At 64.7% G+C, this 27,917-nt stretch overlaps 5 protein-coding genes across 6 annotated transcripts in view; 1 reads left to right on the top strand and 4 right to left on the bottom strand.

Annotated features, from left to right (window-relative positions):
* The window catches only part of HAS3 (hyaluronan synthase 3), a gene marked incomplete at its 3' end in the record, with an annotated part of 43,807 nt that extends 34,957 nt beyond the window's left edge, over nt 1-8,850 (bottom strand). The window contains exon 1 of the mRNA XM_082489358.1: nt 8,822-8,850. The remainder of the gene's footprint in view (nt 1-8,821) is intronic.
* On the bottom strand, nt 409-8,893 carry CDH1 (cadherin 1; the record flags this gene model as incomplete). The annotated part of the gene is made up of 16 exons (XM_082489357.1): nt 409-621; nt 766-909; nt 1,189-1,319; nt 1,402-1,623; nt 1,873-2,097; nt 2,206-2,348; nt 2,451-2,695; nt 2,787-2,972; nt 3,090-3,218; nt 3,611-3,783; nt 3,915-4,059; nt 4,131-4,286; nt 4,376-4,507; nt 4,617-4,837; nt 8,613-8,727; nt 8,822-8,893. 16 exons carry the CDS (start codon nt 8,891-8,893, stop codon nt 409-411), a joined length of 2,652 nt encoding a protein of 883 aa, XP_082345483.1.
* A 1,128-nt stretch (nt 8,894-10,021) lies between these two features.
* Nucleotides 10,022-15,965, bottom strand: LOC309676647 (B-cadherin; the record flags this gene model as incomplete). Its single annotated transcript, XM_082489251.1, has 15 exons — nt 10,022-10,234; nt 10,341-10,487; nt 10,577-10,707; nt 10,818-11,036; nt 11,138-11,362; nt 11,562-11,704; nt 11,788-12,032; nt 12,107-12,292; nt 12,393-12,521; nt 12,607-12,782; nt 12,921-13,065; nt 13,141-13,296; nt 13,456-13,566; nt 13,656-13,834; nt 15,815-15,965. 15 exons carry the CDS (start codon nt 15,963-15,965, stop codon nt 10,022-10,024), a joined length of 2,556 nt encoding a protein of 851 aa, XP_082345377.1.
* A 1,153-nt stretch (nt 15,966-17,118) lies between these two features.
* Nucleotides 17,119-20,492, top strand: LOC309676753 (cadherin-1-like). Of its 2 annotated transcripts, none has more exons than XM_082489381.1 (9): nt 17,119-17,203; nt 17,335-17,466; nt 17,556-17,711; nt 17,783-17,927; nt 18,004-18,179; nt 18,248-18,337; nt 19,691-19,833; nt 19,975-20,110; nt 20,323-20,492. In XM_082489381.1, the coding sequence occupies exons 1-9, from the start codon at nt 17,162-17,164 to the stop codon at nt 20,410-20,412; spliced, it is 1,110 nt and encodes a 369-aa protein (XP_082345507.1). In that variant the 5' UTR covers nt 17,119-17,161; the 3' UTR covers nt 20,413-20,492. The 2 variants fall into 2 exon arrangements, with proteins under 2 accessions (XP_082345507.1, XP_082345508.1); XM_082489382.1 differs by having other exon boundaries at nt 17,126-17,235.
* Nucleotides 20,493-20,867: 375 nt separating this feature from the next.
* DRC4 (dynein regulatory complex subunit 4) lies at nt 20,868-27,753 on the bottom strand. Its single transcript, XM_082489525.1, has 10 exons — nt 27,666-27,753; nt 26,638-26,835; nt 26,056-26,262; nt 25,587-25,641; nt 24,726-24,931; nt 24,276-24,443; nt 23,831-23,917; nt 22,728-22,937; nt 21,388-21,453; nt 20,868-21,077 (listed from the first exon to the last, which is right to left on the bottom strand). Exons 1-10 carry the CDS (start codon nt 27,678-27,680, stop codon nt 20,928-20,930), a joined length of 1,362 nt encoding a protein of 453 aa, XP_082345651.1. The 5' UTR covers nt 27,681-27,753; the 3' UTR covers nt 20,868-20,927.
* Between the last annotated feature and the right edge of the window lie 164 nt (nt 27,754-27,917).

The raw sequence follows: 27,917 nt of genomic DNA, 5'->3' as shown, positions 1-27,917 counted from the left end.
CTGGGAGCACGAGGTATTTCAGAGAGCGCCAGAGAAACCTTCCCCCCATCCCCAGCAGCAAAGGGAGGGAGGTGGGGGGGAGGCTCTTCCCACTGGGGAAGAGGAGCTGATCCTGCCCTGCGCAGCCTCGGCTCCAGGATGGGGAACGGACTGAAAGGCTCCATGACCTGCCTGGAGCTGAGGGGTGCCGGGAAACACACAGGATCCCCAATGCCCCCCCTCACCAGCCCCTGTGACCCCGAGCTTCCCCTGCGCTGAACGAGGGGGACGTGGACACTAGGTTTAGGGGGTGTTGGAGGGGTGCTGTTCGCCTACTCCACGGGCAAAGACAGGCTTGAGTCCAGTGGGGTGAAATGAGGTGAGCTGCCTGTGCCAGGCGGCTGTCGGCGGGGCTGGGGCCGGGAGGTCCTAGTCTTCCTCCTCCCCACCACCGTAGAGGTCTGCCAGCTTCTTGAAGCGGCTGCCCCAGTCATTGAGGTAGTCATAGTCCTGGTCGAGGTCGGAGGCGGAGGAGTTGAGGGAGCTGAGCGAGGTGGCCTCTGAGCCGCTGCCCTCGTAGTCGAACACCAGCAGGGAGTCGTAGGGGGGAGCCGTGGGGTCCGTGTCGGCCGCCTTCAGGTTCTGGGGGGAGGCAGGAGGGGTGAGCACCGGTCCCCTCGGGGCTGGGGATGCCACCAGCATGGCGGCACCCCAGTAGTGCCTGCATGGATGGGGGCTTCACCCCCTCGGTCCAATCCCAGAGCACCACATGGGGTCAGTGCTCACCTCATCGATGAAGTTTCCGATCTCGTCAGGGTTGGCAGGCCGGGGCCGGTACTGGGGGGCAGCCATCAGCGGCGGGGCCACATCGTTGCGGATCACCTCTGGGCGTGCATCCAGGCCCCGGTGCAGCTGGCTCAGGTCGTAGTCCTGGGCAGGGGGAGAAAGACATGAGGAGGTGATGCTTGAGGAATGGTTGCAGGCACCACCATGCTGGGACATGCCACTGGCTATCCCAGGGCAGGAAGGACTGGGGGCACCACGGGCACTGGTGACCACACAGGGAGACAGCAGGGGACAGAGGCATCCACAGCAGCCTTGTGCACCCCAAGCATCCATCATGGCTCGGGGAGCGAAGCCACCACCTGCCACAGGGAGGGCAACACAGGAACCCCACGGGCAGGGTCCAGCCCGGCACAAGAGTCCCACCTGGTCCTCCTCGCCACCACCCTCCTCATCGTAGTGGTAGACATTGTCCCGCATGTCATCCTCAGGTGGGAGCAGTGGCTCCTTCACCACTGTCCTCCGCCTGGCGAAGAGCAGCAGCAGCAGCAGCAGGACTGTGAGTAGACAGCAACGGTGTCAGGGCGTCAGGGCGAGGGTAGCCCCATCCCTGTCCCATCCCCATCCCGCAGTACTCACTCAGCAATGCCAGGATGCCCCCCAGGATGCCCAGGATGGCGGGGACACCCAGGCCACTGGCGATGTACGCTCGCCGCTCGCAGTTTTTGGCTGGCCCTTCACAGTCGCACACCTGAGCTTTGACTGGCGTCATCTGTGCCTTGCCCTGGCCATCTGTCAGCTTCAGGAAGATGCTGTACTCTCCTGGCTCCAGCTCCTTTATCAGGTTCAGCGCCAGCAGGTCTTGCAGCAGAGAAAGGGGTTGGACTCAGAGACGGGTCCCGGCTCCCCCGTTTGGGGATGCCCTTGGCACTGGTGCGGGACTTTGCCACGTGGCAGTTCCCCCACCCGGTGCCCATGATGGGAGCCAGCATCAGCTGCGCTCAGGGGAGCATATAGAGCCGGGGGGGCCTGGGATCTGGCCGTCATGCAGCATCTCCCCACCACCCCACGCCAAGGGTGGGTGGCCAGGCCAGACCAGGTGGCACCTACCTTGTCCAGTCACCTTGACGGTCCAGTTGATGCCGGAGCCATGCTCCAGTGATGCCTGGAAGGGGTAGGTGTTGGGGGGCAGATCCTTGTCAACAATGTTCAGCAACTGCTCCTCGGGCTGCCGGTTGCAGATGTCGAAGATCCGGGGCTCTGGCATGGGCCCGTTGTCATTCACGTCCTGGAGGAGGAGGAGCAGCGTCCCCGTGCCGGTGGCACCCGGTGACCCTGCAGGGACAGGGGTTAGCAAAGCACCTGGGGAGGGGGTCCCAGCCCCCCCAGCCCAGGGGGGCAGCAGCAGCCCCTTCCCAAAGGGCAAGGCAGGGCACTCCTCACCATTGTCCACAGCCAGGATGATGGCCTTGTAGGTGCTGTTGATGGCATGCACAGACTCTCGATCCAGTGGCTGGGCCGCCGTGACGATACCATTCTCAGGGTCGATGGCCAGCCACCCCGCAGGGTCACTGCCTATGCGGTACCTGGGACGAGCAAGGGGTCAGCAGGGGAGGATGGGGCACATGGCACAGCACAGCACCTCGGGCACCCCAGCATGGCCTCCCACCACCGACCCCCCCACTCACGTGATTTTCTGCCTCTGATCCCTGTCAGGGTCCTGGGCCGTGTAGGAGGTGACCTCGTGTCCCAGTGGCAGGTCCTCCATCACCTCCACCCTCTTGACCGGGGGTACGAAGACGGGGGCTTCATTCACATCTCCAACCACCACCAGGACACTAGCCGTGGAGAGCGGCAGGGACACGGTGAAGGGGACGGCATTCTCCACTGTCACCACGAGGTTGTACCGGCTCTTGGTCTCATAATCCAGGCCCTGGGGGGAGCGGGAGAGAGGAGCCGGGGTAGTGCTGGTGCTGGTGGAGAGGCAGCTGGAGCTGGAGAGGCTGCCTGGTAGCAGGACCCACCTTGGCAGTTTTCAGGATGCCATTGTTAGTTTTGGGGTCAGTGGTGATGCTGAAGTCGCCATCCTGGTCCCCGCTTTTGATGTGGTAGACAGCTTGCCAGGCAGGGGAGCCCTGCGTGTCCTGGTCCGTCACGTGCAGCTGAGCCACCACAACCCCCACCTCGTTCTCATTCACCGTCCCCTCGTACTACAAGAAACAGGACGGGAACGGTCACCCACATAGTCCCGGGCACCTTGAGGTGCAGGGGCTCATGCCACAGTGGCCCCAGGGAGGGCAGTGGCTTGCAGGAGCCAGCTTGGATACCATGGTGGGGTTGAAGACAGGAGGGTTGTCGTTGGCATCAGTGACTTTCACGATGGCAGTGGCGGTGGTGGTCAGGCCATTGCCCTCCTGGTCCGCAGCCTGGATGATCAGCGTGTAGTTGGGAGTGGTCTGCAAGCCAAAAATCATCATGTTTAGGGCAGGGACGGGGTCTGGCATGTTCCCCTCCTCTGGGGCCATGGCCTGCCTGCTCTTCCACCCTTCTCCAGCCACAGAGTTCGCTGCTGGCACAGGCACTTGCTGACGTCCCCACTGCCCACCCGAAGGGCCAAAGATCCACCTGCTCCCAGGGCTCAGCAGAGCTTGGTGCCCCTGCAATATCTCCAGTGCAGATCCCCAATGGGCTCGGGGCTGCAGACACTCCCAGAGCAGGGGACAGTGACCCAGAGATGGCAAATCCCCAAACTGTCTGGACCTCAGGGCTCTGGCATTCCTGGCTCCCCACAGCAAGTCCGACTACGGAGCTGCCACATGGTCCCCCAGGATGCAGTGAGGGCACCCACCTCCCTGTCCAGCCCTGTGCCAATGACACTGATGACGCCCTTCTGTGGGTCGATGGTGAACATCTGTTGCAGGCTCTTGGGCTCCTCACTGAGGATGGAGTAGCCGATGATGCCATTGTTCATGCTGATCCCATCGTCTGCATCCGTGGCATTCACAGTCATCACGGATGTGCCTGGGCAGAGGGACAAGCAAGGGAGATTTTACTTGTGGAACAAAACCCACTGGACACCCTGGCACAGCTCTGGCTCGAGGCTTTGCATGGTCCCAGCCATTGGACCGCTGGCTTGCTGGTCCCTCACACACCTGGCTTTGCATTCTCCTCAATGTAGCCAATGAAGACTTGCTTGGTAAAGACAGGCCGGTTGTCATTCTGGTCTGTCACGGTGATGATGATCTCCATGGGGTCCTCCACAGACTGCCCGTTGGCTGACACAGCGTGGGAGAAGAGCTGCGGGAGGCACCATTAGCCCACGCACAGCCCTGGGGACTGTCCCCTCCCCATCCCGGCCCCCCACTCACGACGTATTTGTCGATCTCCTCTCGGTCCAGTGGCTTTGTCACCTCCAGCCACCCTGTCTCCCGCTCAATGGTGAAGACGCCCACAGGGTAGCTGTCTGCCCCCTGCCCCGTGATGCTGTAGAAAACCTTGGTCTCCTTGTCCTTGTTGGATTTGATCTGGTGGCAAGATGGAGGTGGGGTTAGAGGGGTCCCGGCACTTCAGGGACACCCCTGAACTTCACCCCCGTCCCCGCAGGGCCACGTACCTGCACCACCCTCTTGGGGAAGGGCCCCCGATCGTTCTCGGGGCAGTTGATGGGGGGGATGACCCAGTCCCTCTTCTGCCGCCGGAGGCCATGGCCGGGCTTGGGGAAGGTCAGCACGTCAGGTGCCGCGTCCTACAGGGAGAGCGGCTCAGCTCAGTGCCAGCACCTCGCCGAGCCCTCTGCACACTCTGCCCAGGGTAGAGGGGCTGCGGTGACCCCGCAGAAAGGGGCTGTGCTTTACCTGCTGGTGGTGGTTGCGATGGCGCCACCGCCTGCGCAGGGTCACCCTGGCCGAATGCTTCTTGCCCGTGGCATCCCAGGTGTAGACAGAGAAGTTGATCTCCCGCCGCTGGAGCTGCAGGGGCCGGGTGGAAGAGACGACACCATCCCTGCTCACCTTGAAGCGTGTGTCATCCGAGAGGTACGCGGCATGCCGCTGCTCACCGCAGTCCGCAAAGCTCACTGGGGACAGGAAGAGCGCGTGGGCAGGAGGTCCCTGGTGCTGCCCAGGGGACAGCTGGCGAGGGCAGGGCAGGTGACCAGGGACCAAGGGACAGGCAGCCGGGAGGGCACAGGACAGTGTGACGTGGGCACACAGAGTGCAGCCACGGCTCAGGGGGTCGCAGACGCAGTGTGGATGCATGACGCACGGTGACGCATGCTCACTGTGGGCATGGTGGGATGCCATCCCGGGCAAGGGCAGGGTGTGTGGCACGACGCGTGGTGTATCCCTGCCATGGCTTTGGTGTGGGACCGGGCACAGCACAATCTGCTGTGCCATGGGATCCCTGCTGACCTATGGCAATGGGGCAAATGGCGCTCAGCACGGTGCGTCCCTGATGTGCGCGGCACATCCCTGTCTATAGCGTGCATGGCACATCCCTGCGCACGGCACCGTGCATGTCACATCCCCACACATGGCACATCCCCATGCATGGTGCATCCCTGTGCCACAGCATGTCCCTACGCATGGCACATCACCGCTGCCGTGCCCGTGGCATCAGGCAGAGGGTGCTGCTGCCCCGGCTGCTTTTCAAATAAAAACAAGGGCAGCGCCCGCTCACCTGTGCTGGCACCCAGTCCCCCGGCAGCCCAGCCAGGGGGTCCCTGGAGGCTGCCGGGGCTGATCCACAGGGCACTGCAGGCCAGTGGGTTATGGTGCCCCAGTGCCTGGGGACCCATGGGGGTCCCCAAGCCCCCCACACACCAGGGACCACAGCCACACATCTGCAGCAAGGACAGCCCAGGCTGCGGGAGGGGGACACCAACCCAGCCTGCCCAGGCACCATCGGCACCCACCACAGAGCAGGGCAGACCTGGTGTCACCAGCCTGGCACCCTGCTGGGGCGCCGTACAAGCCGGGATCGGCACGCAGGGGCCACCGCCAGCCCGGGGGGAGGCTCCAAGCGGCACCACGGCGGTCAGCAGGCATCACATGAGCCGGGGCCGTGCTGCTGGGAGCTCCTGAACAAACACCCTTTGTTTGGGAGATGGTTTGTTTGAGCCAACGGCACCCGGGCTGGAGCCCCCGCCAGCGCAGCCGCCATCGGTTCCAGTGTGACCCACACCACACAGAGCGGGTGCTGGGGCTGTGCTGTGGGAAGGTGAGGTGCTCAGGGTGGGAGGCAGCGCAGCACACCAGGACACCGGGCACAAGGCCGCTGCCAGGGCTGGTTCCGCTGCCCCGCGGGGGTTACGTCAGCCCACATGCAGCCCAGGAATTCGGAGGTGGCGGCGGGACAGAGGCCGGTGGGGAGCGATAGCTGAGCCCTGGGCTGTCCCCCTGCCCGCCATGGTGCCCCTCACCCAGTCTGGGAGGACCTGCCGGCACCATTCCAGCCCAGCCCGGCCCTGCGGTGGGACTCCAGGCGGAGGCTGCGGGTTCGGGGAGCCGGTGGGGCCGGCTGGGCAGGAGCATGCCAGGGCAGGCCGGGTGCTGGCGCAGCGGGGGGAGGCACCCCGACATCTGTGTGCGCAGGCACAGTGCTCGGCACCCAGGACCTGGCACCATGCTGGATAGGTGCAGCGAGCGGGCAGTGCTCAGCCCTCGGTCCCGCAGCGGGTGCAATGAGTGTTCAGTGCTCAGCGGCCGCTCCCCTCCTCCCCAACCGGCCGTGCACAACCTGTTTTTCCAGCTCCTCAGTTGAAGGAAAGCCATCCCCAGCCCTCCCCTCCTGGGGCTCCCAGACAGGGGGCCCCTCTCCTCTCCAGGAGTGGTGGAGCAGGAGGCGAGGAGAGCCGAGAGGGGTCCCTCAGGGGGATCCCCCCCTTCCCGACCCCTGCTACCACCCATGGGGCGCTGGGACAGCCAGACCCACTGCATTACCAGGCTGTTGGCTGGGTCAGGGGGATGAGACCCCATATTGGGATGGGGACCAGGGCAGCCCCCCCACACTACCCCCACATCTGACGGTGTCTCGCCGGGGCTGGGCATGGGCTGACTCACAGATAGAGCTGGGTGCCACCACCCCGGCTGCCACCACCCCGGCGGTGCCCGCTCTGCGTGGGTTGCGCAAGCGTGGCCGTGCCAGGGCGGGAGCTGGTGGCAGCAGCGAGGTGGAGGGGGGGCAGTGAGCTGGAGCGGGGGCGGCTCACGTCAGCCTGCGGGCAGCCGGGGCAAAGGCGCTGCGAGCGGCACGTCCCACCGGCGCACCCACTGACGTCACCTGAGTTTCACCGTGACTTCAGACTCTCGAGGTTCCCCCCACCCAGGGCTGACAGGGGAGCATCCCAGTACCCCTCATGTCCCCTCGTGCCGGGGGCCAGCCGTCCCATCCCGTCCCATCCCATCCCATTCCATCCCTGGGGATGCCGCAGCCCCCACACAGGTGTTTGCCTCCCCGGCACAGGCACCGCGCGGGGCCTGTCCAGACCTGTTGGGAGGGAAAACACCACGCTCAACTAATCCGCCTAATTACAGGCCGGCTCGTTAGCCCGCCCTCGCCATGGCCTGGCTGCAGGCTTTGGTGTATTGTGTGGTGCAGGGGAGGAGCATCGCCGAGTGCCCACCGCGCTCGTCCACCCGCACGGCCGGGCATCACCCGCCTGGCACACGGCCCATACGGGCAGACGCTGATGCCCGTCCCCTTCCCTTCTCCCACACCCCGTCTCCATCTGTGACCCGAAACTGGAAGTGCTGGCGCTGAGATGGGGATTTCCAGCAGGTCCTGGCTCCGGAAACCAACGCAGCAGGGAGACGCTGAGGCTGCGGGGCTGCCCATCACCCTGGTATCGGGCACGGCCCTAATGGACACAGGCTGCTGCAGCTGGGTGGCTTCGTTAATGATCAACCAGAAAGCTAACAAACAGGCAATTCCTGAGGTGTGGGGCAGGGTCCAGCTTCCGGCTTGATACCCGCAGCCTGGGTGAAGCCTATCCGGAGCTGGGGGGGTTTGGGAGCCCCCAGTGCGGCGCTTGGTGCTCTGCACCCCTCGGCACGCACCCTCTCCAGCCACCCCGGCAAACCGTGGTGCCAGCACCACCGTCAACCATTAACCCATGCAGACGGCGACGGGTCAAGCACTGCCCCAGGAGCCTGTGCCCAGCCACTGAGCAGCCCCCCAGCACCCAGGGACCAGGGGGGTGGGTGCAGGATACCCCAGAGTGGCAGCAGGTCCCCCCTGATGCGGCCACGCAGGCAGGACTCAGTGCCAGCACCCAATGCACTAGGATGGGGCTTTCATGCCAGCATGGTGAGACACCACCGAGGCTGCGCTGGGGTCTCGGCTCCACGGCTGCGAAAGAGGGGTTTGCCCCCCATGAACCCCAGGTGCTGGGACCCCACGGGCAGGCGAGGTGTGGGGCAAGATGGGTGCTTTTGCAGCCCCACGCCCCGTCCTGCCGGCCCCAACAGGTCTGCGCCGACTGAGTCAGCGCCATCTGCGCCGGCGCACCCCGGGGAGAGGCACCCGCTGCCCCCGCACCGCGACGCCGACCTGCTGCGGTGGGAGCACCAGTGCCCGTGCTGCCCCGGCCCATCAGGACGTCCTCACCACCATGCACAGACATGCAGCCATGGCTCTGACCCCAATGCCACCTGCGGCAGTGTGTACCAAGCCTGTCCCCACCGCCATAGCACCGTCCCCATGGCCCTGTTCCCACAGCCACCCACAGAGCCGGGCAGAGACTGTCCCCATTGCCACCCCGGCACCCACACGGGCACAGAGCTGCAGCTTTGTCCCACATTGCCAACTCCAGTGCCGCGCACCCATCCCGTCCCCACGGCTCCCCGCCTTACCTCGTCCCAGCGCCCGTCCCGCCGCCACTCTGTTCTGCGGCACGGTGAGGGCAAAGGTCTCCGCGGTGAAACCGGGCTGGCACGACGCTGCCCGTTCGCACAGCCGGTGTCCGGCCTGCCCGGAGAGAGGAGTGAGCCCCGGGCCGGGTCCCGCCACCCCGGGCAGGGTCCCACGGTCCCGGGTAGGGTCCCACCGCCCCGTCCCTCACCTGGAGCAGGAGGAGGAGGAGGAGGAGGTGGAAGAGGCAGATCGGGGCCGGGCAGCCCCCCCGCCGCCCCATGGCTGGCTGCCGGTGCCGGTGAGGTGCCGGAGGGATCGGGGCGCCGCCGCCGCGGAGCCGCAGGTGGGTCCGGTCCCGGTCCCGCCCCGCAGGTGTCCGCTCCCCCCTGGGAAGAACCGCTCCGCCCCGTCCCGCCCCGACGGGAGGCGGTGCCGCCCCGCCCGCCACCGGGTACCCCCGGTCCCCCCGGCCCCAGCCGTGGAGTCCCCGGGGCGCGGGAGCTCCGTGGGTGCCCGTCCAGGGCCGTGGGAGCTTCGGGGGGTCAGTGGGTGGCAGGAACCGGGGGGCACCCACCCCACGGCCCCCGCGGGTCCCAGCTCTGCGGGGGGCGGACGTCGCACCCAGGGGCCCCACGCGGGAAGGAAGGGCCCACGGACCCTCCCCCCGGGATGCTGCAGCCCCCATCCCCTCCAGCACCCCTCCCGCGTCCCCCTCCGTCACAGCAAAGCTGGGGGTGACCCCACGGCACAGGGAAAGCCTCAGGGACCCCCAGTGCCACCCACCACCCCACAGCTCCAGAGAGGGTCTGCCCGGCCAGGGCTGAGCGCAGAGCCGGTGGGAAGCGCCGGGTGCTGGTGATGTCCCGAGGCCGAGCCCCCAGTGCAGGGGGTAGGGGGGTCAGTGCCCTGCCTGCAACCTGGGGGAGCCCCCGCTGCCGGGGGCCCATGGGCACTGTCCCCCTTCATTGGTGACGCTGCAGCTGTGCCTGTGGGTGCCCACCGGGTGCTGTGGCAGGCAAGGGGGATATGGTGGGTGGTCTTGGGGGAGGGGGGGCATACTGGGGCTGGGGTCAGCACCAACCCCCAGGGTGGGCAGCAGCTCCCCAGGGACCTCTCCCGGGGGACAAAGCCACACAGAGGCTGGAGCATCTAAAAAAACACATTCTTTATTAAAACTTGCACCAGCACCTGCTTACCTCGTACGTAGCATCACTCTACCTTTATTTCATACATTTTGGAGAAAAAAAAAAAAAAAAAAGAAAAACCAAGAAAAATACAGGAAAGGAAGGTGAGGGGGCTGCCGCCGAGGCGGGGAGCACGGCGGGAGGGGGCAAGCCCAAGGCACAGGCAGCGGTAAGGCATCATGGGGCAGGGGGGCAGCAGGGCCCGGGGGGGGGGGGGGGGTGTCCTAGTCTTCCTCCTCCCCCCCACCGTAGAGGTCTGCCAGCTTCTTGAAGCGGCTGCCCCAGTCGTTGAGGTAGTCATAGTCCTGGTCGCGGTCAGAGGCGGAGGAGTTGAGGGAGCTGAGCGAGGTGGCCTCTGAGCCGCTGCCCTCGTAGTCGAACACCAGCAGGGAGTCGTAGGGGGGAGCCGTGGGGTCCGTGTCGGCCGCCTTCAGGTTCTGGGGGGAGGCAGGAGGGGTGAGCACCGGTCCCCTCGGGGCTGGGGATGCCACCAGCATGGCGGCACCCCAGTAGTGCCTGCATGGATGGGGACCCAGGGCTCACCTCCTCGATGAAGGTGCCAATGTCGTCGGGGTTGGCGGGCCGGGGCCGGTACTGTGGTGCCGGCAGGAGAGTGGGGGCCACGTCATTGCGGAGCAGCACCTCAGGGCGTGCATCCAGGCCCCGGTGCAGCTGCCGCAGGTCGTAGTCCTGGGGGGGGAACGACACACATGATGGAGAGGGGCAGGGTCAGGCCACCCCTGGTGGCACCCACCCCCCCGGCCCCCCAGGACACCCACCTGGTCCTCCTCCCCGCCGCCCTCCTCCCCGTAGTAAAAGACATTGTCCCGCGTGTCATCCTCAGGCAGCAGCAATGGCTCCTTCGTCACCTTCCTCCTCCTCATGAAGAGCAGCAACAGCAGCAAGATGACTGGGGGGGGGGGGGGAGAAGCAGCATCAGCAGTGACCTGTGTCCCTCCTCTCTGCTCCATGAAGGGGTGTAGCCCCACAGCACCGGGACCCCCGGGACGCCCCACTCACGCAGCAAGGCCAGGAGGGCGCCAAGGGCAGCGAGGATGAAGGGCAGGCCGGTGGCGGTCTGGGATCTATAGGGACAGGTCTGCACCGGCCCCTCACAGTCGCAGACCCGCGCGGTGATGACAGTGAGCTGGGCTTTGCCCGGCCGGTCAAGGAGCCGCAGGTAGACACTGTACAGGTCCGGCTCCAGCGGTGCCACCAATTGCAGGGTGACGGTGTCATCTGCACAAGACCAGCACCGTAGGTGACCCATGGCAACATGCACTGGTAATGCCACCGCAGCAGCACAGCCCACCTCGCACTGAGCATCTCCCCAGCATTACCTTCATCGCTGACCTCCACAGCCCAGCTGTCCCCTGAGCCATGGCTGAGCTCAGCGCGGAAGGGGCCGGTGTTGGGTGGCAGGTCCCTGTCGGTGATGGTGAGGACCTGGGGCTGGGGGCTGCGGTTGCAGACGGTGACGTCCCTGGGTTCAGCCTCGGGGCCGTGGTCGTTCACGTCGAGCAGGGTGAGGAGCAGGGTGCCCGTGCCCGTGGCGGGCGGCAAGCCTGCAGGGAGGAATGATGCTGGAAGGGGGATTCCCAAAACCAGGACGTTCACGGAGCCAGGGGTGCCCCGAGCAGGGGTGGGGACAGGCAGCCCCCAGCACTGGTCCATGCTGGAGCCAGGCTGTGGTTCCTGGTGACGGCAGCACATGTCCCTCACGTGGGACGGGGGAACAAGAGCTCCTTTCATCACAGCCCTCACCGTCATCCACGGCCAGCAGCATGGCAGTGTAGGTGCTGTTCTTGGTGAAGGGGGACTCGCGGTCCAGGTGGTCCCGTGCCATCACGAGGCCGTTCTCGGGGTGCACAGCCAGCCAACCCGCCGGGTCGTGCCCCACCAGGTACCTGGGGGGCAGAGGGGAGCTAGTCCCACGGTGTGGGCTGGCGGAGACCACCCAAACCCCAACCCCAACCCCGGCCTCACTCACTTGATCTTCTGCCCCTGGGCCTTGTCGGGGTCCAGGGCTGTGCAGGAGGCGAGGGTCTGCCCCGGTGGCACGTCCTCCGGCACCCGGGCGAGCTGCACCAGCGGGTCGAAGATGGGCGCCTCATTGACGTCCTCCACGTTGACTGTCACCGTGGCGGTGGCCGTCGGCAGCTTCACGGCAAAGGGGGCCTCATTGGCCACAGCCACGTGGAGCACGAACTGCTTCTTGGCCTCATAGTCCAGACCCTGGGAGAGAAGAAGGGATGGGCAGCACCCCACTGCGGGCAGGGAGGGGAGGAGACACGTGGGGAGACACGCACCTTGGCGGTGCGGAGGACGCCCTCATTGCTGGTGGGGTCGGTGGCAATGGCGAAAGTGCCTCCCTCGTTGCCCCGCAGGATGGAGTAGACGGCTCGCCACGCCGGCGTGCTTGGCTCATCCAGGTCGGTGGTGGCCAGCCGGGCCACCTCCCGCCCAGCCTCGTTCTCCGGCACAGCTGCCTCGTACTGTGGGTGCGGACCACCGTCAGCGCCGGAGCGCGGCAGGCACCAGCCCGGCACCAGCTCATGGGGAGAGGGTCCCACAGACAGGGGGGGCCCACTTTACCGTTTTGGGGTCAAACTCAGGGGCGTTGTCATTGATGTCTGCAATCTCGATGACCGCCAGCGCCGTCGTGGTGAGCCCCTCGCCGTCCAGGTCGGCCGCCTGCACAGTCAGTGTGTACTCCCGCACGCGCTGTGGTGGACAGACAGACAGACACCCCCCGTCAGCCCCATGCTAAGGACTGGGACCGCCTGCCCCGCGGTGCCACAGAGCCCACCTCCCGGTCGAGGCCGCTGGCAATGACGCTGAGGGTGCCGGTGGCCCTGTTGACGGTGAACATGTGGGGATGGGGCTCCCGCGGCTCCTGGCTGAGGATGGAGTAGGCGATGACGCCGTTGTAGGACTCCACTGCGTCATCTGCATCCGTGGCGGTCACCTGCATCACGGAGGTGCCTGAGAATGGGGACGTCCCAGTGAGTGTGGTGGGAGGGGAAAGGGGGCACCCACATCCCCCACAAGGACGGTCCCAGGGCTCTCGCCAAGGGATGTGGCCGGTGGGAGGCAGAGCTTCCCTGCGGCATGGGGTCCCACCTGGCAATGCTCCCTCGAGCACAGAACCCCTGAAGACCTCCTGCGTGAACTGGGGCTTGTTGTCGTTCTGGTCTGTCACTGTGACTATGATCTCCATCGGCTCCTCCACCGGTTTGCCGTTCTCGGACACAGCATGGGAGAAGAGCTGTGGAGCAGAGGGATGAGTGAGTGGAATAGCTCGGCATGCTGGCACACTGCAGCACCCCTGGCAAGGACCTACATGGTACTTGTCGATGTGCTCTCGGTCCAGCGGCTGCGTCACCTTCATCCAACCCGACTCCTTCTCAATGGTGAAGATGCCCTCGGGGGGGGCGTCCGCCCCCTGCCCTGTGATGCTGTAGAAGATCTTGGTATCTCTGTCCCGGTTGGATTTGATCTGGGAGGAGATGCGGGGAGGGGGGTCAGTACCCCCCACCCAGCGGCATTGCACCCTGCCCCGATGCAGGGGGGATGGCCACCGCCAGCATCGCTCCCACCCTTGACATGCACAGCCATGCCCAGCCCCAACCCTGCACCCAGACCAACGCCCCCATACCTGAACCAGCTTTTTGGGGAAGGGGCCCCTCTCATTTTCGGGAACCTTGATGGGGGGGATCACCCAGTCCCTCTTCCGCCTCCTGGGAGCAGCGCGAGCCCCAGGTGCCTCCTGCGGGATGGGGGGGGGGGGCAGGTGAGGGCACAGCCAGCCCAAGGTGGGGGGTTCAGGGGATGGGGGGCACAGCTAGGCAGCATTACCTGGGGGGAGCGCCTGCTCCGCATGGGGAGTGGGGCAGGGTCCCAAAGCGGGGCAGCACCCCGGGGGGGGGCGGCAGGCACCCTGCCCACCCCCAACAGGCGTAGGGGGCCCCTGTCCTCCCATGCCCCGACGTCGAGCTCCTCGGTCCCATATGGCCCCACGCAGCCTCCGGAGCTCGCTGCAAGAGGGCAGGGGGTCAGGGTGGCCAGGGAGGGGGGAACCTGCCCCTGATCCCTCCCCCCCCCTTGCCAGCAGCCGCAGGACCCCGCACCCCCCCAGCCTGCTGAGGCAGATCAAATCAGGCAGGGGATGCTGGGAGAGGCACAGGAGCACAGCAGAGGTTTCGGCTTTGTTTCAGTGATGACGGGAAATTCCTGGGCAGGCAGAGCCCTGCCCCAGCCTCCCACCCGGTGTGTCACCCCCCTGGGGGCTCCCAGCCCCCCATGGCCAGCACATGGGGCACAGCACGGCCCCACCCACCCAGGACCATGCTGCATCCCCCTCACTGGATACGGCCCAGGACCCTGCACCCCAACCCGGGCGGCAGGATTAGGGGATTAGCAGAGCTAAGCCAGCTCCGGCGGCGGCGAGAGGCCGCCCGGGCTGAGTAACTGGGAGGGGATGGGGAGCGGGGATGGGGGGCTGCAGGAGTGGGGGGAAGACATGGAGCAGGGCAAAAAGAGCTGTGCCCCACGGCTGCCCCACACCAGGGTGGGGACCGAGCCCTGGAGCGACGGCGGGGGCCCCCACACCCGCGGGCAGAGCAGCAGCCATGCCTGGAGGGCAGTGCTGAGGACCCCTCCCAGCCACGATGGGGGTGATAAGGGACATTAGTGGGTCTGGAGGGGCCCCAACCACCTCTGCATGTGGCACCAGGGCACCAGTAGCCTCCAGCACCCACTGTGGGGAACCCCCAGCCCTGCTGCCCGGGGAAGGGCTGGGTGGCACGGTGGGGTCTGGGTCCACAGCCTTGCTCCAGCCCCCCCTTGGGGGCCTGGACTCCGCTGTGCCCTCGGGGTGCCCCTGTGCAGAGCCCACATGCCACCCTGCCCACTCGCCCGGGCCACGTGCTGCCCATGGAGGGGTTCTGCAGCATCATGGCGGGACCCCAGCCCCAGCCCATGGTGGGGGTCCAGCACAGCCCAGCTCAATTCCCGGCAGCCTGGCAGGAACTGCCTGGCAGGCTTGGCCAAAGGAAGTGGGATATGGCATCCGAGGAGGGCAGAGGTCAGGGCTTCTCCTGGCATGGCGAGAGCACTTACTGCCAAGAAGGGCTTTTAGTGCTCCGCGGCCATTAGGCGAGCGCTGGCTCTGGCCGCGATTCCCAAGCAGCCCTGCTCCCCTGGGATGCCGCCGAGCGAATGGGGCGAACAAGCCCAAGCAATGTTCGCTGCCCCAGCCCTGGGGCACCGCCGGCAGCCGGCCAAGAGCCAGCACCAGCAAGCCCCTTGCCCAGCCTCAGGCCGGGCTGGCCATACTCTGCAGCCCACGGCACATTGCTCCTGCCCATGGCCAGAGAAGGGTGGCTGTGGGGCAACCAGCCTCATCGCCAGCCCGGCGCCAGTCACCCACCCTGCGGGGACCCAGCCCTGCCCTGGCGGGCACCCCACGGCTGGACCAGAGGTGCCGGCATCAGCCGCCACCGGCCCTGCTGGGGCCAGACGGGCAGGCTGGGCACCGCCAGCCCCACAGCCCAGAGTGGGACACAGCCCTATAACGCAGGAGCCCAGCCAGCCCCACAATCTGGTCCCACACCCCAGGAAGGGCTCTCCCCTCGGCCCAGCCCCACATCCCGGAGACCCCAGCCAGCCCCACCGCCCTGGGAACATCCACTCGCCACGAAAAACACCGACCCCGCGGCCCGGGGGGCACAACCAGCCCCACATCCCGCCCCGGGACCCAGCCCCACAGCCCAGGGAGTCCAGCCGGCCCCAGAGCCAGACCCCCAGGCCGGAGGGCAGAGCGGGAGCGAGCACGGCAGCGAGGTGGGGCCCCGCCGCCCCCAGCCCGGCCCGCACCCCGGGGAACACGGGCCGCCCGCCCCACCGGAGCCCCGGTCGCGATCCCGGTTCCGACGCGTTCCCGGCCCCGCCGAGCATCCCGCGGGGTCCCGGGGGGGTCGGTCCGGGTGGAGCCGCGCCCCGACGGCGCCGGTTACCTGGTGCCGGTAGCGGCCCACGGCGCAGCCCCGGGGGGACGCACGGCCGGACCGGGGGAGAGGCGAACGCGGCGGCCGCCGGCAGGAACGGGAGGAGGAGAAGGATGAGGTTGAAGAAAAGCGGGCAGAGCCCGGAGCGCGGCCCCCGCATGGCCCGTCCGCCGCTGCCGCCGCTCCGGTCGCCGCCCGCCGCGCCCCGCCCCGCCCGCTGCAACGCGCCGCTCCAGGTGAGGCGGCGGCCGTGCAGGTACCGCCCCGCCCCGCCCCGGAGAGCGGCCCCCGGCACCCCCCCAGGCACCCTCCTGTTTCTCCGTGCGGCCCCCGGCACCCCCCCGGGCACCCCCCGGTACCCTCCTGTTTCTCCGTGCGGCCCCCCCGCCGCCTCCGTTCCCCCGCCGCTCTTCTCTCGGTACCTCTGCGCAGCCCGGTAGGCACCGCCCGGGCATCCCGGTACCGCCGTGGGTCTCTCCCGGTGCCTTTGGTACCTCCGGGCGCTCCTGGACACCCCCCGGGCACCCCGGTACCTCCCCGGCATCCCCGGGCACCGCGGCCGGCTGCCCCCGTGGCTTCCCCCGGCGCCGGTGCCGGGGCTGAGCCCCTCCCGGTGCCACTTGTCCCCCTGTCCGGGTCTGGGCTGCGACTCCTAGGGACCCCCGGGGATCCCCCACCCCCTGCCCGGGGACCCGGCACCCTGCGGCGGGGGCTCTTCCAGCACCCCCAGGCCCATCCTCCGGGGGGGGGGGGATGTCGGGGCGCTTGGCCCCACCGTGGGGTGCCATCGGGTGCTAGCCGCCGCGTTGTCCCCTCCCCAGCACCCTGGGGGGCTGGCCAGCCCCGAGCATCGCCTGGGGGGTCGCACCCCACTGGGTGTGGGGGGTCCGAGAGTCCAACGGGGTCCCTAGCACCCTGCGAGGGGGGGCAGTGCCCCGGGGGGGTCCTTGGCGTCCTGCAGTGCATCGGGCTGCTGGTGGGGGGTGCTGGGGGGGGCACCTGGAGCCCCCTCCCCACCTTTGGGTGCACAGGGCCCCCAGAGCAAAGTGGGATCCTGGGATGGGGCCATGTGCTCCCTCTAGCCCTGCTGGGGTGGGGTGTCCTGTGGCCCCCGTGGGACAGTGCCCTTGGGAGGCTTTTGGGGTCCTGGGCTCTGTCCCTCATTCCCACCCCCACCCGCGCCCCCAAGCCTGGAGCAGCACCTTGTGTGCTGTGTCCCTACACAGGTCCCTCCCATCCGCCCCCCGCAGTGCATGCTGGCACCCGGCTTTCCCAGCAGGACTTGGCCAAGGTCACGGCTGGCCGCAGGGAAGGTCCCCAGCTGGTGCCCAGAGGAATGCCAGTGCAGCTGGAGCCATGTCACCCTGCACTTTTGCCCTTCTCCTCCTCCTCCTGCCGGTAGGACCGTCCCGATGGGGCTGGAGGCTGCTGTGAGTCTTTGAGGGGGACAGCAGGACAGCCCCTGTGCAGCCCCCTGGGCAGAGCTCTGCCCCACCCCAGCCCCTCAGCCCTGCTCTCCGTCCCTGTAGGACGCAGCGCCTGACGTGCTGACCTTCCCCAAGCCCGGCCATGGCCTCCGGCGGCAGAAGAGGGACTGGGTCATCCCCCCCATCAGCTGCCCCGAGAACGATCGGGGGCCCTTCCCCAAGAAGCTGGTGCAGGTATGTGGCCCTGTGGGGACGGGGGCGCAGGGCAGGACAGTCCCTGGAGCACCGGGACCCCTCTAACCCCACCTCCATCTTGCCACCAGATCAAATCTACCAAGGGCAAGGAGATCAAGGTTTTCTACAGCATCACGGGGCAGGGGGTGGACAGCTATCCCATGGGCGTCTTCACTGTCGAGCGGGAGACAGGGTGGCTGGAGGTGACAAAGCCACTGGACCGAGAGGAGATCGACAAATACGTCGTGAGTGGGGGGCCGGGATGGGGAGGGGACAGTCCCCAGGGCTGTGCATGGGTTGACAGTGCCCTTTGCAGCTCTTCGCCCACGCTGTGTCAGCCAACGGGCAGCCTGTGGAGGACCCCATGGAGATCATCATCACCGTGACAGACCAGAATGACAACCGGCCCATCTTCACTGAGGCGGTTTTCCATGGCACCGTGCCCGAGTGGGCTGAGCCAGGTGAGACCGATGCCACCGAGCAGGAGGCAGTGTTGGGGGAATGGGGGAGATGTCACCAGTAACCACCGGCTCGCAGGCACCCCCGTGCTGAGGGTGCTGGCCACAGACGCAGACGAAGCAGTGAGCTCCACCAATGGGGTCGTGGTCTACTCCATCCTGCGCCAGAGGCCAGACCATCCCCAGCCCCACATGTTTGCCATCAACAGCAGCACCGGGGTGATCTCTGTGGCTGCGGCGGGGCTGGTGGCACAGGTGAGCCCCAGGCATAGCCCCTGCTACCCCCCAACCCTGTTCAGGGGTGACACAGCCTCTCACTGCAGGTGGTCCCTGAATACACCCTGGACATCCGGGCAGCTGATGTGGAAGGGTATGGGCTGCAGGCCACCGCCACTGTGCTCATCAAAGTGCAGGTGAGGCACCAAGCCCACCCATGTGCCACCCCGGCAGGCAGACAGGCAGGGTTAGGCCATGGTGAAGCCGGCGCCTGCTCCTGGCAGCCCTCACGTGCCCAGCCGCCACAGCGCCGACGCGCTCTGGGCGTTTTCTAGGGAGGGAGGCAAAACCGGGATGGCAGCTCCACCACAGCTCCTCCTGGCCCAGCACCCCAAGATCCCGCTGGGCTCTGGTCTACCAGCCCCAGGGCCGTGGTGTTGCCAGAGCATGGGTGCTGGTGGGGCTCCCGGGCACACCTCCCAGGGGGAAGCCACCTGCGCCGGCTCAGCCCAGCTGGGGAGGAGCACCCGGTCCTGCTGCAACCTTGCACTAGGATAGCGGCATCCAGCCTTGCCAGCTTGGTGGGGAGAGGTCGTGGTGCCAGGAAGGGCAGCCGGGGCAGCGGTTGGAGTTTTGCATGGTTTCACCGGCCACAGGCTCCTGGCTGAGTGGGATGGAGGAGAGCCAGGTAAGCAGCCGGGTGCCCTTGTTCGCCATTGTGCCGCTCTGGCTTCCCTGCTTCAGCCGGCAGCCGAGGCCCAGAGCAGGTGCCGGGATGGCAGTGAGAGCTGGTCCCGCTCCAGGGAGACAGCCTGGCCGTGCAGCGGGATGCAGTCCTCGGGTCGTGCTCCCACCCTGCCAAGCACAACCTGGGGCTTCCCAAAGGGGAAGGGGTCGGAGTTGCCCTCACCAGTGCTGCCTGTGCCCCCCTGCTTGCTGCTCACCCCAGCTGCCCACCCCAGGCAGCTCCAGAGCACTTGCAGGGTTAACATCTAGCCCACACGTGACGCTGCGGGCAGGGCGACAGGGACAGGGCTGCTGGGACACCGGGACAGAGCTGCTTCCTCCCTGGGTCCAGGCCAGCCATTGCTGCAGCCCACTGGGACGGGTGGGTGAGCGGGGATCCCGACGCTGCCCCAGGCATACAGCCCTCCGTCTGTCCCAGCAGGTGCCCCGCTGTGGGCGGCAGCAGTGCCCGAGGCACGCAGGCAGCCGCTGGGAGAGGCAGTGCTCCGCTGCGAGCATGGGCCCGGTGGCACCGCAGCCCCAGGGCTGGTGGAGCTGAGCCCCACGGCATGGGAAGAATATGGGCGCCCACGTCGCAGCCCTGGGGTGCAACGGGGTGCTGGGGACAGGGGGCTGTGCTAGGACAGCCCCAGCTGTGCGGCCAGTGGCCCAGGGGCTGCAGGGAGGGGGCAGATAGGCAGGCTGGCCAAGGGTGGGGGCACTTGGGGGCTCGGCTGAGGCACTGCCTGCCATAGCACAGCAGAGGGGGGAGACAGACAGTGCTGCCGGGACATGTCGCAACCCTGCTTACTCCTCTGCCCCAGGCTGAAGGCATGTCCAAGACCGTGAATGGCTCCCTGACCACCCACGTGCTGAACACGGTCACGGGGCTGCCGGCAGCCAGCCTTGCCGTCCGGCTGGCCCAGCTGCAGGAGCCAGGGCAGCAGTGGACGGAGCTGGTTCAGAGGTAGGAGAACGGGCAGCAGCAAAATCGGCAGAGGATGCTGCTGCCTGTCCCCCATGAGCCAGCCGGCAGCCAGCTGCCAGGAGAGGTGGCTCAGGGGCCAGGGACAGCTACCGTGGCAGGACTTGCTCCTTCTGATTTCAGGTGGACGGACCACGACGGGCGCTGCCCGCCCCTCCTGGCTCTAGGGCAGGCCAAGGCTGGCACCTACAAGCTGCACTTTGAGACGGCAGCGTATTGGCAAGGCCTGGGGCACACCAGCTTCTACCCCTTTGTGGAGGTACAGAGCACAGGGAGCAAGGGACAGGGGTCACAGGAGCCAGCTGTGGCCAAATGCGCAGGGTCTGGGTGCCATGGTCAGACTCGCATGGGCTGCCTGCTCCCTCCTGCAGCACTGCCGGCTCTGCTCCAAGTATCCCGCAGTGCCCAGCTCCGACTAGCTGAGCCCCGCTGGAGGGGAATCCCAGCTGCTGCCTTCTTGCTTTCCCCCAGGTTGTCTTCACCATCACTGACCCGGCCCAGAAGCTGCACATCCCACTGCTGATCAGCCCCTACTCCTACACAACATACCGTGGCAGTTAGGGGAAAGACATATCCTCCCCGCTAGGGATGCAGGTCAGCTGGGTGGGGAAACTACGCCACTGACACCATTAAAGGCTTCAAACAGCACCATTTGTCTCAAAAAAATCTCCTTTCCGAGGGCAGCACACACACGGCTGCTGGAGGGGGAAAGGAGAGGAGCCCCAGGGGCAGCACCGCCAGGGGGGTCTGGGGGGGGCCCCACACAAGCCCCCGCTCCCTGCTCCAGCCTGGTCCGGCAGGTGGCATGCCAGGAGCCCACCAGGCTGTGTGGTGGTCCGGGGCCACACTGGCACCACTTGGTCAGAGCTGACCCAGCTGGCATCTGCCTGTGGCTGGCATCCCCCATGGCAGGAGTCGGGAGGCTGCTCCAGGGGAAAGCCCCCCACGCCCCGGAGATAGAGGTTCCTTCAGGTCCTCCAGAAGGCTCACTGGGATCTGTTTAATGGTGCGGAGCACCAAGAGGGCACATCTCCGCTCCCTGTCCGGCGCGGTGGGTCCCTCGGTGCTGGCTGGCATCAGGTGGGCACAGCAACTAGTCCTGCGGGGCCCTGTCCCACCGCCTGCCCCAGCACGGGGCTCGCCAGAGGCTTGAAGCCCAGGTTGTCCAAGGGGATCCCAAAAGCCATCAGCTTTGCCTCGAACGTCTGCAGCATGTCATTGTGTGCCTGCAAGAGAAATACCCTCCTGGTCAGCCCCAAACCCAGCTCCATCCCAGCCCCTCCACGCCTGGACATGGGCTACCTGCACCCCCTGCACAGTGGCGGGATGAACCCAACATGCCTTCCTTCACAGGGCAAACAGGGGAAACTGCAGCCTGGGCTGGGTCCTGCCTGGCCCAGGGCATGAAGCAGCTCAGCTGGCCTGCTGTGAGTTCCCTTCCCTCCGCTCTGTGCACAGCCTGGAGCAGGTGGTCCCTTTTCCACCCCTCCAAAAGCCGCAGCCACCACCCAACAGCCCCCCAGCCCCTTCCCTCACCTTGCAGACTCGGGCCAGCTGGAGCTGCAGGTCCTTGATGGTGGTGTTCTTGGAATTGAGCACATCCTGCAAAGGGAGACAACACATCAGGTAGTGGTTGCCCAGCCCTGGCAGCACAGTGGCCGTGCCGCAGCTGGGAGCGGCGTGGCAGAGCACATGGAGGAGCTGCTGCACAGCGGCCGAGCTGGCACCGGGGTCTGGTTCAAGCAGAGCAGCTCGCAGCATGGCCTGGCAGGCAGCCACCACCCTGCTCCCTTTGAGCCAGCACTGCCAGGGACAGCCAGCCCCAGGCAGAGGCAAGGGACAGGGACCTCCCAGACCAACAACACAAGTGTCAGCACAACCCTGCCATCATTGTCTGCCCCGCTGCAAGGACAGGGAGGGATGGCGACAGCAGCATCTGCTCCAGCAGCACCACCCTGCCATCACAGCACTGGGGGAATTACAGGGGGAGAGGCTTCCTGGGAAACCGCTAGAAGCAGCTGAGCAGAGGAATTCCGTGACCCCAGCAGCTGTGGGAGAGCTCGACGCCATGACGCCTTCCCAGGAATGTGTTTTCCTTCCTCTGCTGTGGCACCTGCTAGTAGATGACACAAGCGCTACCCCATTCTACATCCCCAGAGCCTTGGCTGCTGCTGTGCACGTCCCCAGGGCACCCTGGCAAGAGGGTGTCCATGAGCTTCACTGCCAACCATTGTAGTGGGGACCTGGAAGGGAATGGGCTGGTGTGGGACAAGCGGGAAGGCACTGGGGGCAGTGGCTGAGCCAAGCTTGGAGCCCACATCCTCTGCGCCTCAACCCAACCCGGAGCAAATGCTGCTTCTCAAGTTACAGCTGCGGCAGGCTCCAGGAATGTGGGTCTCCGAGACTTCGCGCTGAGGCTTTCTGCATACGTATTTTTAGCACGCCAGACATTGCAGAGCCCCTGGGAACCTGTCTATGCTGTCTCTGCAGCCAGGGAGGCCAGGCGAGATTCACTGGCTGTGACTCCTCATGCACAGAGCACCCTGGGTCGCTGACAGACCCCGCATGCAGCCAGGCTGCTCAGCAGCAGAGCACTGGTAGAGCGCTGCTCAGCCTGGGGCTAATCTCTTCGAAACAGGCCCCACCTGAGGGAGAGATCGGTGCCAAACTCCCAACACCCACACGCTCCGCTCTCAAGGGAGAGACGGAGTGCCCTGCGGCACCATGCATGGCCCTGGGAGTGCCAGAAATGAGTGATGTGGCAGCTACAGCCATGTAGGATGGGGACTCGCTTGCTCCAAGGTCTGGGTTCACCCCAGAGCAGCCTCTGCTCCGCAAGACCAGCCTTTGCAGGGCTCCATGGCAGCGCACGGTACCTCCAGCTTGCGTGAGACCAAGGAGAGGGCTCCCGCGTCGAGGTTGGAGGCTGCAAAGACCTCACTGAGCTCCACCTCCTTTTTCTCCAGGACGCTGAGGAGTCCTTTCAGCTTGCGCTCCAGGAGCAGGTTCTTGAAGCCTGTCTTCTGCTGCACCTCGTTAATGGCTTTGGTGAACTTCTGATAGAGCTCATCTCGCTCTGCCTGCACCTGCTCCCAAAGACAGTACACCTTCACACCACCCTCAGGACCCCCGGGCTGGTGGCCACCCAGGGCTGGCAGCAAACAGGTCCGGCAGCTTGGCCCTGCCTGCTCCAGCGAGAGCCTGGCCGTTCCCTACGGCACCTGCAACCCGTGGGGAATGCAGGTGCTGGAGCACAGCTTCCCTCCCTGCTTCCATGGCTGGCACCTCCTCAGCACCTGCACTTCTGCTTCCTCCTCCCCACCAGACACCCCCAACAGCAGAAGGGGCTGATGAACTTGCTGTAGCATTATTTTAGACCTCAGAAAGGGCCCCACAGCACATGAGGGTCTCGCCTCCTCTCCTCCTCGCAGCTGGCAGGAGCCCCTGGCTCACAGCTAGTTAATAAGTGTCCTAATTAGGACACAATCTCTCCTCCACAGCCTATTTCTGAATGCACTGAATATGTTGCTGCCTTAATGATGGATTGTTAACGAGGCCTCAGATCAATGTTCATATTCCTGGGGATTTCTACGAATTGCAAATGAGCTCTCTTCTGCCTCAACAGATTTATCTGGGTTAGCTGGAGGGGGATGGAGAGGCTGAGTCTGGGAGAACTCAGTCAACACAACTCATCCCGAGCTGCTGCTGCGGCCAGTCCCTCGCAGGCCGGGAGGGGACTGCTGGAGCGTGCATGATTGCTTAGCAAAGTACAAGGACAGGTCTGTCTGCTGACCGTGGGAGATGCCAAAGCTATGAGAAGCTTTGTTGGAAGCAGCAGTTATCGCACAGCTCTGGATTAGAGCTCAGAAAGCCCTCAGCTGAGCACAGACTCTGCTAAGCCCCAGTGCTCAATCCTCTGCGGAGGGAATGGGGTTTGGAGAGGGAATCGGGATGCCCAGACCCATCTTGCAGCTCTCACCTTACTGAACCTCTGCTCCAGCACTTCGTGTTCCCACTGAAGATCCTTCAGTTCCTTCTGGGTGACTTTCAGATGGGCTTTTGTGTTCTGCGAGTGGGAAGGGACAGTTAAAGAGCACGGGTTTCTCTGGGGGTGTGCAGAGGATGTGTTCTGGCAAGGGAGGAGAGTGACCAGCAAAGAGATATGGGCGAGAAAAAAAAAAAAAAAAACAGGCAATGCCCACACCAACTCCCTTCCCCCTCTGCAGCAGGGGCTACTCTTGTTTCTCGCTGCCAGAGTCCTGGGAGTCCCATCTAAGATCTTATAGACACCCAGATAAGCTGAAAAGGACTTGAAGGACTTTGCTCAGCGATCTGGCCAAGCCAAGTGGCAGAGGTCACTGCTGAGTGACTCCCTCCAGGAAACAGCCAGGGTGACTCAGGAAAGGACAGGGCAGGCCACTCACCATCAGGGCCTCTTTGTCCTTGTCATAGTGAGCCAACTTCTTCTGCAGCTCAAGCACCTGCTCCTGGGCCTGCTGCAGGGGCTCCTTCAGCTGCTTGTTCTGGAGCAGCACATCTGCCTTCTCCTTTTCCAAGTGATTCTCTTTCTTCTTCATCTCCTCTATCTGCTCCTGTTCTTGGGAACACGAGTACCAACTCCTGGGGGCTGCCCAGCTCCTCAGAACTTCCCACACCCTCCAGACACCCTTCAATTGCTGGCCCAGCAAGATGCATCTTGCTGTGCTCAAGAGTTTCATTCGTGTAACAGTGTACAACCCTCAGGAGATCAGCAGCACCCACAGCACCACCTGGGAACTGGCCAGATCTGGGTGAAATCCTCACAGGATCAGCCCCTTGGTGGAAGGGTGACACTCTGCAGGCCAAGCAAGCTACAGCAGGGGGACAGGCAATACCTTCAGCAAGCTGATGAGCGCCAGGTTTTTGAGGGTGATATCGTTGTAGTAGTTCTTGATGTCACTGAAGGCCTTCTCGTGGTTTCTCATCAGCTCACTGATGTGGCTGTTCTTCCTCTCCTCCACCTCGTGGATCTCAGTCTTCCTCCGCAAGTCAAGCTCGTCCCGCAGCACTTGCATCTTCTTGGTGTACTTGGCCTCGATATCTGGGGGAGCACACAGGGAGCTGAGTGAGGACCTCGTGGAGACCCTGCATAATGCACCCCAGCTCCACTAGCCAGCATCAGCTTGGCGCATGCCACCATGGCATTACTCAAGGACAAGACGCTTATTAGCAGCGTCACCGCAGCTGCCACCAGCGTGCGGAGCAGTTACACTGGGACCACGGAGAGCAGAGCCCAGAAATAGCATCCTTGGAAAGAGGGCATGGAAACGCTCCAAGTCAGCCCGTGAGAACCTGAAACGTCCCCTGAGGAGGAGACTGGAGCGAGGACTCTGCAAGGGCTCCTCCAGCCTCCTCACCCCACAGCCTGGAGAAGAGCTGCCAGGCAGCTGCGCTCAGCAGTATGGCCTGGCAGCAGTGACAGGCACCCTGCCTGCACCCCTCAGCTCACACTGCAGGCACCCAGCCTTGTTCTGTTTGCACAATGCTGGGGGTCTGGCAGTCCCAGAGCACAGGGGAGCAAGAACTGGGGGGAAAATAACCAGAACTGGGGCAAACAAGCCAGAAATGAGGGAAAACCAGCCCCCTTTCTGCTTGAGGATCTGCTAGGGAGCCCAGCAGCACAGCAGAGCTCAGAAGAACCTTCCCCGGCACACTGACAAAGGGAGGCCATGCAGGAGCTATGCACAAATCCTTACCTTTCACTTGTCTCTCGAAGTCATTGCACAGCCGGGTGATCTCCTCCTCTTGTTTCTGTTAGGAAGAAGCTACGCGTTAGAGGTAGACAACCAAATCCTGAGTCAGCTGCATCCCCAGGGATTCCCTCCTGCTCCCTGGGAAAGGCTCTCGCCATGGCACCAATCCCATGTTATCCATGCAAACAGCAGCTCACAGGCTCTCCAGCTGCTCTCACACCTCCCTGCTGCAGGAAGGGGGGTTCACAGGAGCTGCCCCAGGAAGCCCTTCTCCCCATTCCTGCGCTTTCTAGTGCCTGTAAGTCCATCTGTTACCAGTGCCTCCGGGAAACCCCATCCCACCCCACAGAGAGAGCCGTGGAGGCAGGCTCCTGCTCTCACGCTGGGGCTAGGAGGGCTCAGCTGGTGGACCCCCAACTCCTTTTGCAGCAGAGGCACCTCACACATGACTCTGGCCTTGCCAGGGACATACCAGGCGCATGTTTTTCACCACCACCTCGTTGGCCAGCTCTTGCTCCTTCAGCTCCACTTTCAAGGAACGCATGTCTTTACGCAGCTCCATCTCCTGGGCCCAGTGATCCTTCTGGGCCCGTTTCATGGACAGGGTGCCCTCCGCCTTCAGCTCAGTAATGTTTTCCTGGTGTTCGTACAACAAGTGCTTCACCTTCTGCTTGTAAACCTAAAGACAAACCACAGACTGGGTGAGGGGCTTCAGCAGCAGACACCCAGAGCTGGGATATTACAGAATCACAGAATCACAGAATTATCAGAGTTGGAAGGGACCTCTAGAGATCATCTAGTCCAACTCCCCTGCTAAAGCAGGATTGCCTAGAGCACATTACTCAGGACTGCATCCAGGCGGGTCTTGAAAATCTCCAGGGAAGGGGACTCCACAACCTCCCTGGGCAGCCTGTTCCAGTGCTCTGTCACCCAAGACACTCCTGGCTTGCATCCTGCCCAGCTTCTCCTCCTCTTCCCTCTCCTCCTCAGAGCTGTCCAAGGCTCACCCAGAGCTTGGGGAACTTGTAACACCTTTAGCCTTCTCCCCTCCCACCTTGATCTCCACTTGATGCCGCTCCTCTGCCTCCTCCATCTCCCGGTCCTTGTTCCGCAGCTCTGCTCTCTTCTCCTCCAGCTGCCGGCGGGTGATCTCCCAGAAGGTGTGAATCTTGTCACGCTCCAGCTGGAAATAGTTGCGCTCTTCCCGTTCCCGGTCCAGCTCCTCTCGGAGATGTGCAACATGCTTCTCCAGCTGCAAAGCCAAGGGGAAGAGCCAAATAGGCAGAAAAGGAGACCTCGGACAGATGCCCCTGCAAGACACTTATGGCAAGCCACATGGGAAGCTTGGCAGGACACAGTGGCTGCTACTGTGATGGAGAAGCTCAGGAGAGAAGTGGAGGAGCCCTGACACACCCTGGACCTAACTGAACCCATCAGTCTCTGGAAAAGGAGTAACAAAACCTTTTCCTACTGTAAGCAGCCCAAGCTCAGATATTCTGTCTCACAGTATTCAGTAACACCATTCTCAGGTGCTTCAATAATAGCAAAACGTGCAAGATCTTAACCCAGGAGTGAGGTCCCCAGGCCAGGGCTGCCTCCTCCAGTTGTATAACACCTGGCAAAAGAAGCAGGACAACCGAGGGGCAGCAGCTGCACCTTCCACCTCTGCCTGCCTTCCCTGCACCTATGGGAGCCTCCTGCCCCAGCAGCAACACAACTGAGTGTACTGCAGGCTGCAAATCACATCTCCAGGCTGAGCCATCACACAGCTGAGCAGGCTGACAGGGTTATGGAGTCAGCGAGAAGACAGTGAGGGCACAGGGCTCGAGAGCAGAGTGCCTGAGAACAGCGGAAGGGAGGGTGGGATGAGGGGGCTGCTCCTTCCAGTAACAGTGAGAATCCCCCCAGCCCAGACATGCATCAGGCAGTGAAATGAACCCCAGCCGCTTGTCTCTGTCAACCTCCACCACCTGTTGTCCCCAGAGCCAGAGCCAAGCACCAAGCAGGGGTCCTGAGCGCTGTTCTTGTAAGTGGCAATGTCCTCCTACTGGAGGGTGGGCTGGGAGATGGGGGATCTCTCACCTGCTCCTTGCTCATCTCCTTTGGGGACAAGGCATCTACCACTGCTGGAGCTTTGCTCCCTTTCTCTTTTTTTCCGACTTTCTTTTTTGGTGCCTAAGGAAAGAAAGGAAAATGCACGAGGTGCGCGTGTGGCTCGGGTGCCGGGAGAAAGCTGTGCTGCTCAGTGCCCCTGCACCAGCCCAGGACACAAAGCATACCTGCTCTCATGGCGGGGACAGGATTAGAAGGGTGACAGGGAGCACTGGCTGATGC

Source organism: Vanellus vanellus, assembly GCF_965231255.1.
Source record: "Vanellus vanellus genome assembly, chromosome: 12".
Classification (NCBI taxonomy): Eukaryota; Metazoa; Chordata; class Aves; order Charadriiformes; family Charadriidae; genus Vanellus; species Vanellus vanellus.
Note: the sequence above shows the minus strand (reverse complement) of the source record. Positions and strands in the feature narration are given on the sequence as shown.